Source organism: Peromyscus leucopus, chromosome 6 (assembly GCF_004664715.2).
Source record: "Peromyscus leucopus breed LL Stock chromosome 6, UCI_PerLeu_2.1, whole genome shotgun sequence".
NCBI classification, from domain to species: Eukaryota; Metazoa; Chordata; class Mammalia; order Rodentia; family Cricetidae; genus Peromyscus; species Peromyscus leucopus.
The window spans coordinates 107,329,565-107,350,114 of NC_051068.1; the positions used below are offsets into that span (position 1 = coordinate 107,329,565).

The 20,550-nt window shown below is 38.7% G+C and overlaps 1 protein-coding gene across 1 annotated transcript in view; it reads left to right on the forward strand.

Annotated features, from left to right (window-relative positions):
* Window positions 1–18,997, forward strand: part of Tacr3 (tachykinin receptor 3) — an 86,083-nt gene extending 67,086 nt beyond the window's left edge. Inside the window, exons 4-5 of the mRNA XM_028857277.2 lie at window positions 14,002–14,198; window positions 15,890–18,997. Of these exons, the coding sequence (XP_028713110.1) occupies window positions 14,002–14,198; window positions 15,890–16,202 (510 nt within the window). The 3' untranslated portion in view covers window positions 16,203–18,997. The remainder of the gene's footprint in view (window positions 1–14,001; window positions 14,199–15,889) is intronic.
* The last annotated feature ends 1,553 nt before the right edge of the window (window positions 18,998–20,550 follow it).

Sequence of the window (20,550 nt, forward strand, 5' to 3'; positions counted from 1 at the left end):
CATGAACATTGCACTGGCTGTTTTCTATTTTGGTTCTCTTCTAACAAATAAATTGTCAGAGGTGAAATCTTTAGTGTGATAAATAAGAAGCTTCATCAAAAGGGCTCACTCTTCAATCTAAGCTCAAGTGACAGATTCAATTTGATTTCTGAGTTGCATGAAAACCACAACTAATGTGTCTCTTCAGTCAGAAAACAAGCCTTCTGTGTACCTGGTCATTCCTTCTTTTTTTGGGACTTATCATGGAAAGCAGATCTTGTGATAAAGATCATATTTAACTTAAAAGAGGCCAACGTGATAGGCATAGAATCCCTGTTCTGTCCTGTACACTGCTGTAGACAAATTTCTATGTGGTCTTATTAAGTAAAGAACACAGAGCCAAATATAAGGGTGAAATCCTTAGAGATCAGGGAAATAGTGAGAGCCACCAACCACATTACCTCATCAGCTCTGTAGCTTCCAAAATGCCATGACTTCCTGTCTACCCAGGCTTTTACTGCCTTGCTGTTCTGCCCTCTCATTGGCTCTTAGCCCAGCTACCTCACTTCCTTGTCACTTTCTGTCTGTCTGTACAGACCTCCAGGTCTCTGTGGTTGGTACTGGGATTAAAGGTGTGTGCCACCATGCTTATCTCTGTTCCCTAGTGTGACCTTGAACACACAGAGACCTGCCTACCAAGTGATTGGATTAAGCGCGTGTGCTACCATTGCCTGACTTTTGCTATTTCCTCTGATCTCCAGGCACACTTTATTTATTAACATACAAATAAAATATCACCACACATTGATGCAAGACTGTCACAGGCAATCTAAACCACTCTGGAGAGCTACGTTTCACTAGGACCCTATACAGCAATTCACTTCCTAGTTTACATGATAGTGTACTGTCTTTTACAAACATGACATTTAAGACACCTGCTCAGAATACCATAACAAAATACCTCAGATTGATTGCCTTGAACAACAAATTTATTTTGTCACAATTTTGAAGCCTATGAGTTCATGACCAAAGTGTCATCAGGCCTGATTTCTTGCAAACAGCTACAATTTTGTTTCTTCACAGGGTCATTCATCTCTGTGTATGTGTTAACTCTCAGATTGGATCAACACCCACTCCAATGACCTCATATTCGTTTAAATAGCTCGTGAATGACCCTCTGTGCAAATACAATCATATTCTTGAGTTACTGGAAACTAGACTTTAACACATGAATTTGAGGTTACAATCCAGCCCATATTATCCTGTACTCTCATTCCTCCAAATTCTGTCTTACATGCAAAATGTATTTACTTTATCAATTCTTAAATTCAAATCCATACATGTACATATATATACATATATATATATATATATATATATATATATATTCTTACTTGAAATATGGGTTTGACTTGAAGATCTCTGTTCTGATACAAATTCTTTCTACCTATAAAAGCTGCTGTACAGGAGTTGTGGGGTTTTTTTTCCCAGTTGACACATTTCCTACAGGAGAGAGGAGAAAATTCCATAAGACTGATGGGGTAAACAAAAGGTTAAATGTCTAAAAGAACAGAAAAATTATTGATGGCTCCTGCTCCACCACCACTCCCCCAGTATACAAACGGATAAATATGTGCTTAGGGAGGCAACAGACCAGATCCAGACAGAACTGTGGGCTGTGGGAAAGGACTCCCGGACTTGTGGACTGTTCACAAGATGTCCAGAAGGCTCCATGCTTGCAGCTTTTTTGGGTCTTCACCTACATTGGGGTGAGCTTTTCATGATGCATCTGACTTTTTAGGTACCCCTGCTCCTGTAATTATGTACCCTCTCACACACACTTCAACTACTCACCTCCAAAAACCTCATTGGTTTGTTAACTTGGACATTTGTATAACCGTTAACTGGGGCTTTCACAGGTTCCCTTTCTGGAGTGAATAAATGTGTGTGTGTGTGTGTGTGTGTGTGTGTGTGTGTGTGTGTGTGTGTGTGTGTGTGTGTATGTGTGTGTGTGTGTGTCTGTGTCTGTGTGTGTGTCTGTGTCTGTGTGTCTGTGTCACCTAACAATTGTGATGCCAGACACATTACCTGTTTCCAAAATACAGAAGCAGAAAGGCCAAGGACAGACATTTTCATTCTAAAGGGGAGAAATTAGGAAAAGAATAGGGAGACACTGAGCATTTTGAGATATTTATTACATCAGGACCCCACTTTTCATGAACAAATTCCACATTTTTTCTGAGGTAAAGATGGTGATATTTTATTTGTGCTGAAATGTGATTTTATTTGTATGTTAATAAATAAAGTTGCCTGGGGTCAGAGCTAATAGCAAGCCATAGCAGAAGTCTCGCAGTGGTAGCACACGCCCTTAATCCCTATCACATGGCAGGCAGATCTCTGTGTGTTCAAGGACACCACCAGCATGGAGACACATTTCTTTAATCTCAATACCAACCATAGAGACCCGGAGGTCTGTATAGACAGGCAGTGATGAGGAGGTCATGTGGCTGGGTTTACAACCAATGAGAAGGCAGAACAGAAAATCAATAAAAAGACAGACACACAGGAAGTAGGCCTCTTTCTGAGGGGAAGGAGGGCAGCAGCAGAGGGTGATAAGAAGGCGGTTTTAGTCTCAGCTCTTAGCTACTGCTCTGACCTCTTGGGCTTTTAACTCTGCATTTGGCTCTGTGTTTCTTACTTAATAAGACTGTTACAGCTACAGGTAACAGGATACTAGACTGAAAACTACAAATATCAAGGTTCACCTTCTCTGAGTTATGAAGGTTAGAAACTTTGAAACGCAGTAGGACAAATGCCATTGCATTTAAATGATTAAACAACGTGCTCTAGATCTATGTTCTCTGGGCCCACGGTGGCAATAGAGCCTTGTTAACCTCCGAACTGTCTTCTTTCGGCTTCCTTGAACAGAAACACATTCGTGGCACAGAGCAGCTCTACTGTCTGACCTGTAGTAGGCCTTTCCTTGTTTGGTCCTGTCTCTGTCCCCAAATCCAAAGCTGACAGATTCTCTACTGGTAAAATCCTCCCTGTTTCTGCCATCCACTGAGATACCTGATTAGGTCCTTATGTCATTTCCTGTAACCACTTCATCAAATGACAGTGTGGCCAAATGCCTACATTCTCTCCAGAAAACCCTTCCACGTTTTTTTTTGTTTTTGTTTTTGTTTTTTTGGGTTTTTTTGTGATACAGAGTCACAATTTTTGTTTAAAATTCCTTCTTTATCTGTGTCCTCTCATATTTTGTCAACAACAGCAAGAGAACCTAGGCCATGCCTTTAAACTCTTTAGAATCCCCTTCTGTTAATGTCCAAACTTCCCACTCACAATCTCTACTTCTCACAAACATTAGAACATTATCTGGCTATATTGTTTGCCATCTGACAAAAACTGTCTTTCCTCCATTGTCCAATAACATTGTTTGCATTTTATCCCAGAATTTACCAGACACAGCTAAAATATTCATATCCTAGGAACCAATATTCTATCCATCATTATACATGTACATCTCTGCAACTATAAAACCCTTCCCTAATGTTCTAGTCTCTTTATGAGCCCTCACTAAAGTTACCTTTCACATCTGCTGTTTTATCCATAGTCTCTTAGAGGAAATCCAGGCTCTTGATTGCATATCAGAATTCCTTGAGCCAACACCAATAGCCTGGTTCCAAAGCATCTGCACATTTTAAAATAGTTATGACATCAGCACCCCACTTTTCATGAACAAATTCCACTTTTATTTTTCTGGGGCAACAGAATACCAGACTGCAAGATGTAAATAACAAGGTTCACTTTCTCACATTCTGAAGGTCAGAAGTACAAGCAAAAGAGCAACCCAGGTTGCTTCTTCTGAAACTGTTCTACTTGCAGGACGGTGACCATCTGTGCCTTCACAGGCTTTCCCATGATGTGTCTGTGTCAGAGAATTTCTTCTCATAAAACTACTAGTCATGTTGCACGGAGTCACGATCATGCATTTTAACAAAATCTCATTTCTAAACAGGATTACATTTGAGAGACTGGGTGTTCATACATCAAGATATAACATTGAGAAGGTGCATAACACAGGCTAGGCCAAATCTCTGCAATTATTTATAATTTACTGTCATAATCCCATAAAATCAATCTCTATTCCCTTTGCTTTAATGCATTTTAACAATGCCGTACATATCCTTTCAACGGCTGTATTCTTTTACTTATTTTAATGTCGTGATATGTCAGAACATGGTCAAAAGGTGAACAATGCCTTGGGGAACCGTGATAGAGGTTCTAGAGAAAAAAAGTCAAAGGACATTTTACCTCAAGTGCATTTTGTTCTCTGGATGGTTCTTGGATGTGATGTCATGCCTCCTGTGACAAATATTTGCATTTAATTTATAAGACAAGTTTATTCAAGTTGGATGTCAGAACATAGCTATAGAACTCAATCTGGTGAGAGGATATGCGGTATGCTGTCCTCAGTGGACCCTGAATCTGGATTTGGCTTTCTGTCTTGCTTTGGTGCTATCCCAGATATAATCTATTGTATGTGCCAGGCAATTGTGTTTAAATTGGTCTGTCCTGAGGAAGTTCTGGAAAATGGCTGCTCTGTTAATATTTAGTATGTGGTTACTGGTGTTTATTTACATGTTTTTCTGATCATGTTTTTCTGAACTCAAACAACCTTCCTTGGATCATTGCTTTCTTTCTTACATTCATGTTTAAAAGTACACTGAAAGTGAAGTAAGATTGTCTATGGTAGTCCATCCCATTCTTTCAGGTCCTCATATCCCAGGTCTTAAAGACAGATCTGTGTCAATCAATGAAGTCTGGCAGATAGTACTAAAATCTGACAATGGGCCCAAAGATTATGCTTCCAACTATAAAACAAAAATGAAATTAAAGTTAATTGTGACTAATGAAGAATAGAAAATAGGTTGCAAACACAATGTGTGTTTGCAAATATTTTACCTGATATATAAGTATAGATGTTTTATTTATTCATGTGAGTGTCATATAACTTCCTATAGACAATATTCTAGGCTTCGGTTATGTAGATGTCCATATTGGTTAGATTTGGAATAGTGTCTAATTTCTTGATTATCTTAACATCTCTACCATAATATGCTTATAATATGCCTATATCATCAAATTTTCTGAAATAACTGACAACATTCAGAATTATTTCCTTACTTGGAATGAAATTTTTAAGCACTATCTTTGAAACTGATGTGCCAAAAGTAAGCTTAAATAACTGATGGAATAGTATTTTAAATTTAAGTGTTTTTCTTTTTGTTGTTTTTTTATTAGTAACTTGTAGTTCAAATAAGAAGGCCTGTATTTTTCAATGCAATGTCTGTCCACTTAGGTTTCTAACACAGAAAACATACAGGAAGGGATAGGATGTGGCCTATTTGTTAGTTCTACATGCTCTGTGAAGAGCTAATCAAAGTCTTTCTTTCACACAGGATTAACTACTTAGACATTCAGACAGAAAAAATATTACACTTAAAATATATGACTCCTAGCTGTTTTTGTAATAGTTTGCAGTTATTTTAATTTCCTAGACCAATTCTTTCCTTGGGACCTAACCCTCAAAATCATCCATCCTGCTGTGATTGAATGTGAGGAACGGCTGCAGGCATAGCAGCCTAACCTGAGCGGGGCACAGAAAGCTAACAGTCCGTTTCCCTTGGATACATGAAGAGTAAGTGGGTACTTGCCTCACAAGCAATGATCTGTGTTTCAATCCTGCGTGCATGGTTAAAGTGGATTCTTAACAACTGCAAACAGGTACTGGGCAAGGGAGACGGTTCCACTGGTAAATGTGCTTGCCACCCAGCCTGTGACCTGTGTTGGATCCCTGGCACCCACATAGTGGAGGAGAGGAAACATCCCAAATGATGTCCTCTGACCATCATGTACTCCACAGCACACGTGTGTCCTCACACATACAAAAACACACAAAAATAAACAGATAGATGGATGGAAGGGTGGGTGAGTAGAGGGAGGGAGGAAGGGAGGGAGGGAGGGAGGGAGGGAGGGAGAGAGAGAGAGAGAGAGAGAGAGAGAGAGAGAATATGTAATAAAAACAGACATCACAGCATCCTTCTGTTGCTGGTGAAATCCTATACCAAAGACAGAAAGGGGTGGCAAACCACAAATACTGCCATGGAAAATCCCATTGCCTCAGAAGCAATATGCCTTTTGCAACTTCAAAAAATACCCAATATCGATCAGCCTTTCAATGCAGTTGCATTAAAATTTGCTAAGACATGATGAAAGATTTTAATTTCTCCTAATTACCTCTCATTTTACCCAACATTGGCAGGAAGCATAGGGTCCTGCTAACCGATTCTCTTTTCTGCTTGGCTTTTGTGGCCAGTCTGTGCTCCAGCCCCATCCAGCCCTGTTTGTTACACATGGTAGCAACTGCTCATGGCACTCAAACTCTGGGCTTCATTTAGGTTGATAAGATAGTTATATAATTTCCCCCTTCCCTTTCTTCCCCTTGAATCCTCTCATATACCTCTCTTTGCTCTCATCGAAGTTTACAGCCTCTTTTTCCTTTAATTGTTGTGTGCGTAGATGTATATACATAAACATTCCTAGAAACATAAATATAACCTGTTCAGCCTATATTTCTTAGAATTTTATGAGATTATTATAATTCTGTAACTTTAGCATTTCATACAGCAATGTAACGTTCTCATCAAAAAGTCCACTTTTGTATTTATATAAAAACTAGAAGATGAGTGAGATGGCTCATCATATGAGTGCTTACAGTAAGCCTGACAGCCTGGATTCCATCACAGAAACCACATGGTGGAAAGAGAGAACCAACTCCCACAAGTTCCCTCCACATGTACACAGTAGCATGCACACACATACACATACACACACACACACATACATATTCATATAAATATAAATATACACATATATAAACAAATGCTAAAAACATACATATGCATACCTACACTCCTCCAAGTTCGGTAACTACAAGGTTTTGTGAGCTGAGTAGTTAACTGCATTTTATAGAAATAAATAAGGTAGTAATATAAGGATTACTTCATTTTAGAACAATCTTTTATGGTCTTTTTTATTTGTCGTAGGGGTGGTCACATACACTTCTAAATCCTTTGCAAATGGCATAGGGGGCCCATGCATGTGTATTGGAAATTAGTTCAAACTTCTGTTCCATCTCCACACACATTTCACTTGTGTTCATCTTTTTAAAGACCTTTCCCCTACAATGACAGGAATCAACTTATAAATACCCTGATAACATTAATTGATCTTCATTCTGCATATTGCAGAACAATTTCATTCTCAGGCACTTTTTCCTCTATGAAGGACTCCTATAGATGTAACCAACCGTCTTATTAAATAAGAAACACAGAAATAATGCAAAAGAAAGCGAGAGTCAGAGCTCAGAGCTAAATCTCACCTTCGCCTGCGGTGTCCCAGCTTCCGAAGGAGACTCTATTTCCTGTCTGTTCGTCTATTTAAGTATTTTGTTCTGCCTTCTCATTGGTTGTAAACCCAAACACGTGACTGCCTCGTCACTGTCTGAATGTACAGCCCCCTAGTCTTAAAGCATATGTCTCCAATGCTGCTATATCCTGAAACACAATATCTATGGATTAAAGGCGTGTACACCACCGCACACTCTTGCTATGCTCTAATAGCTCTGACCCCGGCAACTTTATTTATTAACATACAATCAAAATCACATTTCAGTACAATTAGATTACCACCACAGACTCCAATAAGTTCCACATTCAATTCTCAAGGATGGTTTTCTGGTTCTTTACATTTACCCACAATGAAATATATTGCCTCATCCAAAGAGTGTATTTTTATATTGCTTGTATACTCATTATCTCTCTCTTTATCTAAGTTCATTTACTATGAAGAAGAAATAACAGTAAATAACTTGTATATTTTATATACATAACCACTCTAAACTTACTGAACAAGTGATACCCACAATGCATTACTGAGTATAATCTTAGACACCATTAACCAACTGTGTACCTTTTAATATCTTTCCCTTTATATTCACTTTCATTCTCCTACTTAAAAGTTTTGAGCACTCATGTGTAAGTGCTGTCTAGGTGTCTAGAATACATCAATAAACTAGTAAAAAAAAAAGTAAAGAGTAAAGGTAACAAATAAAGTGAAAATAGGCACAGACTAAGTGGTTCTGGTTGTGCTAGAAAGACATCAGTTCACATTATTAAACAAAAGTCTTGAAAAGATTGACAGCTGTGCAAAGGCTTGAGGGAGATGAGAACATTAGCCATTGAAATATCTAGCAGCCGAATGTTCGAGGGGAGGGGTATGTCAAGGGGAATAGTGCAGGATAGAAGCTTGCCTCAATTGTTCCAGGAATAGTAGGATGTTCTTATATCAAACTTAGTTCAGTCCAGTATCCCTTCAGCATACAGCTATCTTGCATTCAGCTAATTATTGCAATGAGCAAGTTCATGTTCATAAATATTTTTATTTTATTGACAAATGTCTGTATCATCACATTGCTGTGCATTTTACAAGGCTCTTACATTGTTATCATTTTCATTATGTTGTAAGCATCACAAAAGAAGCATGCTCTCTATCATTATATTTTTCAATATATTTTCTCTAGACCTAAACAATGGAACAAATGTGCTTTAAAGAACAAAGGTAAAATGATCTGAGAATAAGGACCCGAACTTCATCCCATAAATGGCAGCAGTTAAATCTTTTAGTCCTAATGAACAACAGAGATACCATAACCTGTTGAAATGTATAATACTGAATTAATTAATTAAAGTGTTGTCCTTATTTGAGTTCTACAACTACATGCATAAGAAACATGAGACTAACTTCAGAAATTTGATCTTCAGATAAAAATGAAATTTAAAGAATAATAAAAATCAAATGAGTTGGTGGAGCCAATGACAATATTCTTTGAGCTATTGACCTGGATTTTCTGCTCTAATGGCCAATTTCCCATGAGGTCAGCACAAATCACCTGTACCATCCAGTGTTTAGAACCTAAGGGAAGCGTTACCTTCCACATTGACCATTTCAGGCTTTGTCTGTTCCTAGAATAATGTCTCTCATGATTCTTACCCTTGCCAAGCCTCATCTAAATTCACAACTTGCAGTCAAATGGCAAGTGGAGTTCATAAATAATGTATTTTTCTACTTCTAAGATGCCTCACCGGCTATACATCAGGATATTTCTTTGAGTTGTGTTCATCTGATTGTGGCTATGCCTCAAGATTGTTTTGTTGGATTTATCTTATTCTGAACTTATTATTTCTAAAGTCCTAAAGAGGTATGAATGGATTTAGGGTGCCTGAGTAATGAGAAATATTAAAAGAGATAATCATATTTGTGATGTACACAATGTGTAGTACTTTTGATTCTTTCTTATGGACACATAGATGAGATTTTATTTCATTTATAGATACATAAAACATTCTTCCATTCATTTCCTTTTACTCCAGTTATTGCTCATAATGCATATATTCTTTGCTTATTTATCTCCAAGTACATTAGATACTGAACTTGTGTTGGGTTCTCACTGCCTTTCATGAACTCAAGGACAGGTAGAGGAGAAATGGAAGTTGGCACTTTAATGAGACTTTTCCTGAGGAGACACAACATGAACTTATATTGACTCCAGATAAGAAACAAAGACAGACCAGAGTAATGATTACACCAAAGTCCAACGTGGTGAACCAGTGAGTTTATTCAGGTTACTTACGGGAGTATGGATAAGGCATTGCTTACAAAGAGACAAGTCGAAGACAGTTACATTACTGAAAAGCTCACCCCAGGATAGAGGGTGATGTCTTGCTCATGAAGACTGCATTCCTAGAGCTCTCTGTAGGATGTATAGGCACTCAGTGTGTCAGAGAATCTCTTCTCTGGTAATTGTTGAATGCTTCTGTAACCGTGGGCAAGAGGCCCATGAATCTTAAAATTTTCAGCTTTACCATATGTGTGACATTTGCTTACCTCATCAATCGTCCAAACTCACCCCCTCCTTTTTGGAGGCCATGTTTCAATTTAGAGCTTCTCAGGCTTTTAGGGAACCTCACAGCAAGATAGAATGTTCCAACTAGGAGGAAATTACTATGCAACACTTCGTCCCTTCCTCCAACTCTTACATTCCTCCTGTTCTCTCCTCTAGGACATTTTCTGAGCCTTGGAGGGGTGCTGTAGATAGTCATCTAACATCTTAACCAGTGTGTGTGTGTGTGTGTGTGTGTGTGTGTGTGTGTGTTGTCTGTGTGTGTATCTGTGTGTATGTCTGTGTGTATGTGTCTGTGTGTATGTGTGTCTGTGTGTGTCTGTGTCTGTGTGTGTCTCTGTGTGTGTCTCTGTGTGTGTGTGTCTGTCTGTGTATGTGTCTGTGTATGTCTGTGTGTGTGTCTTTGTGTGTGTGTGTGTCTGTGTGTGTGTGCGTGTGTGCATTACTAGGAATTGAACTCAGGGCCTCTTGCATGAAAGGCAAGTGCTATACTGTTGCTGGAGGGCTTCTCTCCAGTTTCCACCAAGCTCCGCAGTCCCACAATCCACGTATAAAATAATCACTCAGACACTTATATTATTTATAAACTGTATGGCCATGGCAGGCTTCTTGCTAACTGTTTTTATATCTTAAATTAACCCATTTCTATAAATCTATACCTTGCCACGTGGCTGGTGGCTTACTGGCGTCTTTACATGCTGCTTGTCCTGGTGGTGGCTGCAGTGTCTCCCCTCCTTCTTCCTGTTTCCCCAATTCTCCTCTCTCCTTGTCCCGCCTATACTTCCTATCTGGTCACTGGCCATCAGTGTTTTATTTATATAGAGCGATATCCACAGCACTATACCACTGAGCTATATCACCATCTAGCTGCACATGTAAAGGTGGGAGCTGGGCCACTATGGCACAGCAACAGTCACTTCTCAGGACTTCATCAGTAGTGATGACTCTTTATGATAACCCATCTGCAATAAAGAAATTTTCTTCGTGACTAAAACTGACAACAACTGACCATGACCTCTGAGTATAAGCACAAATGTTTTGAAAACATTTTGATAGAGGCATAACACCCATTAAACAAAACAGTAATGGTGGCTTTCCCACTGAGGCTTATACCCTTTCCAGTCACAAGTTTTTGTCCTGGCTTACAGTACCAGCCATGAATTTCCTCCTGTGGAGAAAGCCTTAAATTTAACCAGAAAGCTGTTTCTTGTGCCAACAATAGCCACGCCACTGCTGCACCGGCAGACATCCACTGCATGGTATTTTGGTACTGTAGCATTCGGGGACCATAGCTGAGTAGGACTGCTGTTGACAATCACAGCATTAGGTAACTTCAACAGTAGGTTGTTACCAGCTAGTTCTGGCATATCACTAACAAGAGTAGTAATAGCCTTTATAGTTTGTGGGACCTTGGGGACTTCCCTGGCCAATAACTCATAGGAAGTTAGCACACCTCTGACACTGTGATTTTCATTCCTCAACTCTATAATAGCTTCTAGGAGTGCCATTTTCCAACCATTCAGGGTGCCTCCTGTACTTAAACTCTGGTTGGTTGGTTGGTTGGTTGGTTGGTTGGTTGGTTGGTTGAGACTGGGTCTCACCATGTGACTGACTGAACTGGAACCCACCAAGCTGACCAAGCTGGCTCGAACTTACAGAGATCCATCTGCCTCTTTCTCTTGAGTATTGGGATTAAAGGTGTGCACTACCACACCAGGATCTGTATTCTTTATCTACTAGTCTAATAACCCATTTTTTCTTTTAGTTAACCCAGACACAGTAGAGTAGTAAGGTAGATGAAAGTATCAGTGCCCTGGTTGTTCTTTAGCCCCATTCTGTACATCAATGTTTGTGAAATGGCTACTGCCATCACTGTCACACTAAGAAGATAAGTGTAACTTGTGAGGGTAGCTTCACCTGTTGCTCACTTATGTGGAAATGCTTATAAGAGGCCTGTGGCCATGTTCACTTAATGAGAACTGTGGACTGCCAAATGGAAAGCTACCAGAGGTCCTGATTCCTGTTGAACTCGTATGTTTCCCTCCACATCTGTCCCCGACCTGCCGTGGCTAACCCAGCACCTGCCAGTTCTGTTTTTCCAACTGAGCCATTCATAAAGAGAGGCCTCTGAATATGGCCTGTCAGTACAGATCTCACAGGCCCAGCCTAGGCTCACTGGCTACTTTTCCCTTCTTTCTCCAGCTGTATTTACACTGCTACACTTACCCATTCTTGTGTGATATTTATATCCATACCACCTGTGTTCCATACATCTACAGGAATGGATACTGCATAAAAAGTAAGAAAGCCCCACTGGGACTCTTCCTGAGGACTCCCCACCCAGGTTTTCCTTCTGGATGAAAAATGAAAGACTGTGTATCTTGTCACCCAAAACAAGGCCTGTGAAACTACTACCATAGCCAGGATGTCCGTAATTCCATACTACGTGGGGGAGAGCACCATCCTCAGATTTCTCCTGCGCATTCTCCACCCTTACACAGATCAGCCTCAGTTCCATGTCCCAGGGCTCACTGAAGAGGAACCATTCCTCCCCAACCCGTCTTTGTTCTGTCAGCCCCTGTTCAAGTACCTAGTGTGTCGTATGGACATCATGTGGGGAGGCGTGGCATCCCAGATAGGGAACAAATGCCAGATAAAAGTAACGATACAGTGAAGTGCAAATTGATGAACCAGTAAGCTTATTTGTGTTGCTGGAACTAATATGGGTAAAGGGTTATTTACAGGAGCAGAGGCGACTCAGGGCAACTGCATCCCCAAACACTGACTCGGAAACCTGCATCCCTAGAGATGCTCTGCGTGACGTGAAGGCAGAGGAGAGGGCAGATCTCTCCTCCAGCAACTGTTTACTATTTCTATAACCTTAGGGAGGAACCCCAAGACATTGCAGTTTTTGACTTTCTGGGATATGTGGATTGTTTACTCTTCGAGGCCCATGAGCTTCCCACTCTACTTCCCCCAGGAAACATTTCCATTTAGACCTCCCTAAGCCTTAAAAAGCCTTTCTTCAGGATGGAAGATTTCAACTCTAAGGGAATTTTGCTGCACAAAATGGTCCTACTCAAATGCAGTCTTCTAGGATATAAAGTTTTAAAAATATGGAAACAAAAAATTGAAACTTGGTATCCAAGAAAATTCCTTTTGAGATTATGTGGGAAGGACAGGGATTCATTCTCCTTGTTATGAAAGTAGCATCCATTTCTACCTACCAGTAAATGACACTAACACAAATCAATCATATAAGCCAATCACTTACTTATAAATTGAAAGTTAGTGGTTATATATTATAATCATTATTCAAAGAAAGTGTCTCTACAAAATAATTTTCAGACAGTTGCCTAGTGAGCATAATATTAACAAAATTTAAATAGTCTATAGTCTGAGCAAACTGTAACAAATAATGAAGAACCAGCCCATCTCCTGTAGAATAATATACCTTCATAATGACTTAGTTTCCCTAAATATAGTTTCACTACTACACATTACATGTTATCACAGCCTAACCTAACTCCTGCCTCCCTCTCCACAGGTTTTTGTAAACACTTTCTCTAGGTCAATTTTTGTATGTACGTGGTACAGAGATTTGAGCCAGGTTATTATTGTGCATTCTAGGCAAATACTCTACCACTGAACTATATCCCTAGTCCTAATCCAAACCAATTAAAATAAACTTATTTATATTTGTTAGTATTGTCACTTACTATTAGGTAGAGATGGAATTGTGGCACAATATAACTTTTGATATTTAGCTTATACAAGCATGTATGTACATATATATTATGTATACATAAATATGTATATATTTATAGAGAGAGTATATATTAGTTTTTACCATTTATAGTGCTTCAGCTATTCATTAAGTGTGCTATATATTTTATGTATTTAGCTATATTGCTTAAAATAATTTGTAAAAAGCTACGAAAACTATTCTAATGACTTTTTAATTTGCTCAAAGTGATTTTATCCTTTCTTTCCAGGTGGTAAAAATGATGATTATAGTCGTGGTGACATTTGCCATCTGCTGGCTGCCCTATCACATTTATTTCATTCTCACTGCGATCTATCAACAGTTAAATAGGTGGAAATACATCCAACAGATCTACTTGGCTAGCTTCTGGCTAGCAATGAGCTCAACTATGTACAACCCTATCATCTACTGCTGTTTGAATAAAAGGTAAAAACAATACCACTGGCATGGGTCTCTTACCACTTCCACCTTCCCTGGAAGCACATTTCATTCTGGTTTCTTGGTGCTGCTTTAAAGTACAGACATGGGAGACAGTGTAAGGACTCAGAGGGGAACACAGAGCTTGCTCCCACCTTAAAACTTAGATACTCAAAAGTGTCACTACATCAGTGGTTCTCAACCTTCCTAAGTTGTGACCCTTTTATACAGTTCCTCATACTGTGGTGACCCCAACCATAAAACTATTTTCATTGCTATTCCATAACTGTAATTTTGCTACTGTTATGAATCATATGCAAATATTTGTGTTTTCCAATGATCTTCGGCAATCCCTGTGAAAGGGTCATTAAACTCCAAAAGTTGTCGCAACCCACAGGTCAAGAACCACTGAACTAGAGGTTTTCACTAGGTGGTTTTTACATAGGTCAATTTCTCCCCTTAAAACCTTCAGAATTTTATCTACCAGTGTAAAAGAAACCCTCGTGAGTGAAGGTTTATCCACATTCCCAAGGACATGGGAGTTCTTCAAAGAGAGAAAACACACTTCCTATGAGAAGGGGAAATAATAGCATACATGATGGACTCTTTTAAGAAAGCTCTCCTTCAATATCCTTCAAAATGGACGTTACCACCCAAGCAAGAATTCCTGTCCTTCCTACACAGCCTTGCAGAATGACAGTAGTTTCCATGGGATGGCTAGTGAAAATGCTGGGGAGGTCAAGGAAAAGATCTTTTTAAAGAAATAATGTTGTTTGTGCCATATGTGGTGGCACATGCCTGTTTTCTCAGCAGTCTGGAGACTGAGACAGGAGGATTGAAAATTTGCCTTGAACCAGGGCTGCATGGCAAGATCCTGTCCTTAAATAAATTAGAAGCATTTATAAACAAACTTAATACTATAAAGAAGGTTAACTGCACCCTCCATATTTTAAAAAAATAAAAATTCAAAAACTAGACCCCACTTTGTTGGTGTATTAAGCACAAAGAGGAGCAAAGTAAAATTCCACATGGCTGACAGGTCCCTCGAAGAAAAAAATCAGTGGATTTTATGCACTAATAGAAATGGATCTTTATGTAGATGTAAGTAACTGCACAATCTGACTTCCCAGCTTGGGAAGTCACCAAGAGACCTGTGCCTTAAGTTGATTAAATACTTAATTAATTCTTTTTAAACTAATTGCATAAGCCATACCTCAATTTAAGCCACTGTACAAGCAATAAATCTGTTTTGAATCAACTTCATTTAATGATGAACAGTGACAAGGATTTCATACATTTATATATGATTAAATAAAATCATCAGGATTAGCAATTCTAACATTAAATGAGTCTAATTTGTAAATGTGCGATTATTTCTGGAAAATCCACTTTGAAATAGAGTATGCCATTTTTAAATACTTTAACTTGCCAGCCTCATGAGATTAGTTATGTAAATATATGAGGTCACTGCCAACAAAGAATTTTCCACATTGATAACCCTATGCCATGCTTTTCCAATTTGATGAATTATTTCCCCAATGATGGAAATGATTCTTTTTTAACAAGAACTCATAGGACTGATTCTGTAGCATAGACTGTAGAATTTGATTAAATTCAAAGCCACCGTTAACATGCTTTGGGGGGGGGGCCAGCTGAAGGAAATGCTCACTTGAAAATGACTTTTCTCTCCTGCCTCTCAGATTCCGCGCAGGCTTCAAGAGAGCATTTCGCTGGTGTCCTTTCATCCAAGTCTCCAGCTACGACGAACTGGAGCTCAAGACCACCAGGTTTCACCCCACACGGCAGAGCAGCCTGTACACCGTGAGCAGGATGGAATCGGTGACCGTGCTGTTTGACCCCAATGACGGGGACCCGGCCAAGTCCAGCCGCAAAAAAAGGGCGGTACCCAGAGACCCAAGTGCCAACGGCTGCTCCCGCAGAGATTCCAAATCTGCCTCCACCACATCAAGTTTCATAAGTTCACCCTATACCTCTGTGGATGAATATTCCTAAATCCAGGTCCTGAGGGGAAGGCTGCTGTGGAGCCTAAGTCCCCCATTCTCCTAATCATGTCACGCCCTGTCCTAGGTACTTTGGGGAAGCAGAGGGGCAGTTCTTAGGTATGGATACTTAATCTGAGAAAGAGGGAATATAAATGTACAAAAAACACCAACACATCAGCTAGCACAAAGAAAACCGCGTCTTCAATTTACTCTTTAAAAACTTTAGGATCATATGTGACAAGCACAAGGTGTGAATCAGAAAAATGCCCTAAGTGTGCAGTGTCTGTCATTTATCAATTGCAGGGCAGCTTTGTGAGGCAGAAACAGCAGAGGTTCTCCAAGAGTTTAAGGAAGCTTTAAAATCCAGTGCTGAGCGAAGGAAACAACACCTGTATAAAACGGAAGTTCTGCACAGCTGTGAAAAGGAAGGGGCGAATGACTGACTTTCCCACAGGAGGGACGGGAAGTCAACCTCAAAGAATAGGGAGACATGGAAGTCTGTGCTCAAGAAAGTTCATTTTGTAAAATGAAAACTTTCAGAAATTCACTTCAAGACATTTAGCAGGAAAGGCCATACGGTCAAATCATTGCCCAGATACACATGTCTTTCTCTTGATTATTTTTTCCAAGAAAAAAAACTTCAAAAGAAAAAAGTCATCATTTAATTTTGATTACTAGGTGTTTTGAGTGCTAAACTAAGTTGCAGTCAAATTTAGGACCTTAAAGGACAAAAAAAAAATTCTTATGATCCTCTTTATTTAATTATTTGCACATTAAAAAAAAAGTAAATTGTAAAACACTAAAAATACCTTCTAGTGCAGAAGGAAAGACTCATATTTGACTCTGTAACTAGTTACCTGGATTTAGATAACAATTTAATAGTAGTTATAAATTATCAAGCCAGACACAAGCATCTCCTAGCCCCCAAGCCAGCTGTTCCCCGCTGTAGCACAAAGAAAAAGTCACAGTCATTGCTTTATTTTGTATCATGTTGATTTCCTCTTGTTCCCTCACTGGAAAAAAAAAAGTCAGGAGGGAATCACAATATATTTAAAGTGTAAGTTGAGTTACAAAAGGATATGTTGAAAATGTCAATAAATGTATTGGTAATTCAGAGAAGATGTAGACCCATGAGTCTCTGGCTAGAAAAGGAATCTGCGTAATAGTCTGAGGACATGAGCTAATTACAGATGAGCAAGAGGACAGCATACATGCTTCCAGGAACAGAACTCTGCTTTTCTGTGCTTAGGTAATGGAAAGTCGTCCTAGAAAGAAATGAGGCTGTGACACTTGTATCTATGTATTTATGTATGCATGTATATATCCCTTTCTCGAGCTTGTCTTATCTAATGTATATTAGTATTTCTGGCAGTCTTCTTTCTTGGTCTTATAATTTCTTCCCTTATGAATTTATGTTTGGAATATATTATGATATTTCCTTTTTCCAGCTATGGGATATGTATAATTTTCTGTCATATGTAGGCACATTCCTGAGGCCCAGAACAAAATAGGGAACGTCTGAGCATGTAGACTGTGTCTTCCAGACTCTAGTCCTTACAAGTTATCTCTCCTTAAGTTACTACAACTATTTCTCCATGAAATCATAACCCTCCACAAGTAAGCTGTACCCTACAAACTAGTCTATCCATTCAAGTGGGTTGTTAAAACTATCTGTCTAAAATAATTTCCTTTAACACTTTTTTCTTGTTATGCTCTATCAACATAAGAACCAAATATATTTTTGAAGAGTAGGACAAAAACATTTATCTGATGGTAAATCATCGTGGATTATCATGACATTAGTCTCTGGGCCTCATCTCTTTTTTGAAGCCCAAACTGCAAATACCTGATTGTTATTCAGTTTCAAGTGTCTAAAATACCAAATCATATATGTTTGAGTTTACTTTAATAACTCTAATAAACTATCAAACAACCAGATGCATATATGAGTGTGCAGATATATACTATTAAAAATGAATGTAACTACTTCAAGGATTAAATTCAAAATTAAAACTGAAATATCAGTTGGTCATACAGGCTTGCCACAAAACCACTCAGTGAACTCTTTGAAGCTTTGTGTGCATGTTTCAACCCAGCATTCATATCAAGTATCTCATTGTTTGACTATAGTGTTTAAAATGTTCATTCTTAAAACATGTAAGTGCTGATCAAATGTAAAAATGTCATGAGAAAACCTGATATGTGTCATTTTCTTCTTAAATTTATGAATATATAGGGCTGGCATAATTATACTCAAAATACATGAGAACACGTTCAGCCTTGGAATGTGAATGTGAAGTTTGCTCTTCAAATCCGATGTAGTCAGTCACCCCTGAAACACATTTGAAAATCATAACTGCTGGCTTTCACATTAGGGAAGTTCAGTAGAATTTTCTAAGACCTCTCTTTGCTCAAAGCTCGTGGTTAAACCAAGACTTAACAGGCACACATTTTTAAGGTCAGAAGTTTAAACAATAATAGGAAGCTGAATAAATGCATAGGAAAAAGATAATAAGCCCTTTCATGGGCGTTCAACCCAGAACTGCAGAGTAAAGCACATAGAGGTCGCCTTCAAGGGTGCCGACTTTAAAGAAGATCATGTTTGCATAGTTGACAGAGTTTACATGACTTCGCCGCCAAAATCCAACGTACCCTCCAATGTTAAAGTTCAGACCGGATCTTTTTCACTGTTTACAACCACTGACTCAGAATCCTAGACAGGTGGCTAAAACATCCCAGGTTTTCATATTTTAAGTATCAGAGGGAAAAAAACTAAAATAGTTTGAAGGAAATATAAAAAAATAAAATAATTGACTAATATTTTAAGTTTCTCTCTTGAAAAAGAAAAAGTGAATTAAAAATAAGCATCGTGTTTTGTTATTTTGCATTCGTAGAGAGGAAAGCAGCAAGCCTAGTTACTATAGAACCCAATCTGATACATATTTTTAGTGCTTCTGTAAACTGCTCTGTCATTCCACCTCCCAAGATTACTGACTGTGCTGACATTTCTAACCCAGCAGCCGATTCGCATTCTCTTTGGTATCTGACAGTCTCTTAGATACAGGTCCCTGACCAGCTTCAAAGCGTTTCCATTCTTGCATCGTATACCAAATGCCAGAAGGCATTTGATATCAAACCCAAGAAACACAAAATAAATGTGAAAACAGCGCTGGCCAGCTCAGAATCTGGACTGGATTTTTGTTTCTGCGTAATTCCCTCAGAAAGCCTCTAATTGGTGTCTGGACAATTATTCCATCAAATCAAATGGCAACAATTTAACAACTGATGGAACAGCCAGCTTCTTTGCCTTGGACCATGTGCCAAAAGTTAAGAAAATCAAGCATGGCTCTGGCCATGCAGAATAATAAGATTGGAGTAAATTCCCTTCAGGCCAAACAAGAATTGAAAAGATATCCATTCGGGCTATACAAGGTCACTAATTGTCTGGTTTAATATATATTACTGAAAAGTTTATAAGGAGTTCACATACATACAGCTTGTAACTGGTGAATAATGTATTTTCAAGTTGTGATTATTATACTATATATATGAAGTCCATACTCTGCATATGTGGTAATAGATGGCAAAATTAATTTCTATGTTTTCATTTAAATTCACTAAAATAACATGAAAATTGTTCAATCCCTAATATCTTCCTTTGCGGCTATTCAAACACATCCTATGAAGTATTCTATGATTCTAAGCATATTCAGATAACCATGTCAACTACATTGTATTTTCTTGCTTGCCTTTCTTCCTGAAAAGAATTTTCCAAGTTGCTTTGATTCAGGAAAGAAAGCGTATTTATAAGAAGCACAGTTGTCAAAGTATAGAGAATATTCTTTAGAGAGAGCAGGAGCAGAGGATTTGAATTACTGCCGTTGTATGTGACTGAGGGTAAACATTGTGTTTCATAACTGTGGCCTCCAGGCCTTTCTAACAGAGACTAGAATTAGGTCCGCACCTACTAACAACTCTCTAGCACTTTGAGGAGACCATTATCTGTTTGAAGTCTCACTTAACATATCAATAAAAACAGGAAACAACAATTTCCTTATGAGGCTGATGTGAGGATTATTCATTAATACATGAACAGGACAGAGCTAAACAGAGAAGTATGTTTAAAATATCTCATTATTGTGCATGCAGCAAAACAACTAAGTCCTTTTTTAGCCCGTATCATTATTTCCTTGTGCTAAGTTCTTTGAGGGCCTCTCAGTAACTAAAGTAGGGCTGTTTCCAGAGCTCCAAGGTTCCATGCACTGTATATGAGTTTCCTATTTCATTCTTGTACCCTGGACCCTGGGGTGGGAAAGCTGTACAAGTGAAGAGTTAGTGATGGCCAGTTAACAAAGGAA